General features: G+C 37.4%; 1 protein-coding gene across 3 annotated transcripts in view; it reads right to left on the reverse strand.

Annotated features, from left to right (window-relative positions):
* The window catches only part of LOC138058196 (tyrosine kinase receptor Cad96Ca-like), a 22292-nt gene that overhangs the window by 5626 nt on the left and 14166 nt on the right, over nt 1-2500 (reverse strand). For all 3 annotated transcript variants that reach the window (XM_068904095.1, XM_068904096.1, XM_068904097.1), the window contains 2 exons: nt 1999-2039; nt 1491-1587 (listed from right to left, as the gene is read on the reverse strand). In XM_068904095.1, the coding sequence (XP_068760196.1) occupies nt 1491-1587; nt 1999-2039 (138 nt within the window). The remainder of the gene's footprint in view (nt 1-1490; nt 1588-1998; nt 2040-2500) is intronic.

Below are 2500 nucleotides of genomic sequence, written 5' to 3' on the forward strand. Positions count from 1 at the left end.
TGGATTATTGACAATTGACGGTTTGGCTTCTTTAGGTTTGAGATCTTGTTCTAATTTTTTGCTTACAAAATCTGGTTGCAAAGTGGGGCCAGTCCATTAGTTGAAACTTGACCTTTGAATGGTAGACTAATTCTAACTCTGTCAACCTCTTCAGTATTCAGTAAGCATAACGGAGAGAAATACTGACGGGAGCAACATTGTCACAACCTCATTGAAAAGCTCTGGGAACGAGGTTGAAAGTCAGAATTAGTCTACCATACAAAGATCAAGTTTCAGCTAGATCCCAAGCTTAAAGAAGTCAAACCATCAATTGTCAATCAGCAATGCGTTGTTTATCATTTTGTATGTGATCTGTGCGATGCTACACAGCCCGTCACCTTTTTCAACGTGTTGTTGAACACAAAAAGTTCGACAATCGGCAAGTATTTTCATGAAGCGCATGGTAAGAGTGATGTTTTGAATGAGAGCCATTTCAAGATTATGAGAAAGTGCCAGGGTAAATTTGATTTTTTCGTGTTTGAATTGCTTTACATCAAGAAATTCAAACCTAATCTGAACGTCCAAACCGACTCCATACGTGCGAAACTTTTTGTTTAACTTGTAAACTATTTTCATCTCCTATTGTTTGCCTTAGTATTTATAGAACTTAGTTTTTATACATTTTTGACTTGATAATGACGTTAAGGTAACATCGAAACGTCGTCGATTATTATTCAGCTTTTTAGCTTTTTAGATCTCAGAAATTTTTTAAGAAATGTTCTGTCCCATTTTTTTATTGTCAAAAAATTATTCCGTGTGTTGAATATGAGATGGTAAAAAGCCAACGAGACGCGAAGCGCCGAGTTGGGTTTAACCAGTCTCATATCCAACAAGTGGGAATGTAATAATTGCTTCATTAAATTATCAATAAATACTGAACGCTTGGACACTTGCAAACTAAGACCAATCAGTTTCCAGCTTGGCGACACCTGACACAATCGCTACCGGGGCTGCCCCCCCCCCCCCCCCCCCCTCCGAGACGACCGGCAGCCTTCTAAAATAGGTAGTATTTTGCAAAAAAGACACCCGTCAGTTTATTCCTTTCTTAGGGGCGCACCCCTCTCTATTCGCCCCTGCATAAGTTATATGAGTTGATAACCGAGATTGAGTGAACTCATCAAAAAACCTAGCAACGAAATATCCAAGGTTAAAAATTTAATAATTCTTTATACTTTTCAGAGAGTAACTCATTGTGAAACAGTCGTCATTCTGCCTGATCAAATTCTTTATTATGTAATTGCTAGGAAGTGTCCAACCACATAAGTTGGAATATTTGTTCTAGTCCAGGATCATTTGTTCACTTCTTTGTCATAACGTTTGCCCTGATTTTTTTCCTTGAAATAAGACATATTGCCTGGAGTGCACTATGATTTAAAATAAATAAATAAATAAGTAATCTTGGGTTTACAAAAGCCGAGTTGCTTATTTTTAAAATGTGGACTGAAACTCACAGGTTGTTGGCGATGTGTGCGGGCTTCGGCATGCGATATCCTCTTTTCAACTCCGCCACTGTCTTGCCCTCAGACCAACCAGGGTATGGAATGCCTCCTATTGATTGTCAAATGTTTTGTTACGGTTTTTTGTTGAAATGAGATACAAATTAAGGCTTTAATGAAAGATGGCGCCTGAAGGCGTTTACAGAGGATTCTTAGTACCAATCACATAAACAAATATAAACGTGAGAATCAAGCAGAAACTCGTTAAACACAAAGTGATTATAAGAAAAACAAATAAAAAACAAGAAAATTCAGTAGATGGCAAAATTTTTATATAAATTCACCTGAAATAACAATTTTAGGTATCGAGGGTTTATAACAAACCAAAACCAGCCAACAAACACAAACACACAACCAAAAATACCGCGGTTAGCCACGGGAGATAACAATCGAACTCACCCATCCCTGTGATATCCCTCGTAATTAAAACCTTTTAGCGTAAAATAATTTAATGGGTACCCACCAATTGTGAATATCTCATAGAGAACGACTCCATAGGACCACCTGTAAGACAGAAACACAAACATACTCAAACACACGTTTTTTTATTTTATTTAATAATAATAATAATAATAATAATAATAATATTAATAATAGATAAACCTATTAGGGGATATAGGCATAATAGATAAACCTATTAGGGGATATAGGCAAAGAATGTTTAGAGAATGGAGAGACAGGGAAATGTTTGAATCAGCGGAGCAACGTGCGTGTGACCAAGGAAGGGCAATCAGAAGGAAAGGCTGGCTATCAGAAGTTGAACTGGAAGCAATTAAAAGACAAGTAGAAGATAAATCCCAGGATGACCTTTGGGAAGGGCAAGAAGTCACATTGGAAGCAGAGACAGTGGAAATTGACGCTGGGACAGGTGAAGAAGAAATAAACGATGCAGAACATGGTATCGGTGATACTGAAGTCGAAAGCATCGGATGATTGTTGAACAATTAAAGGAAATTATGAGGGAA

This window comes from Montipora capricornis, chromosome 7, assembly GCF_036669925.1.
Source record: "Montipora capricornis isolate CH-2021 chromosome 7, ASM3666992v2, whole genome shotgun sequence".
Taxonomy (NCBI): Eukaryota; Metazoa; Cnidaria; class Anthozoa; order Scleractinia; family Acroporidae; genus Montipora; species Montipora capricornis.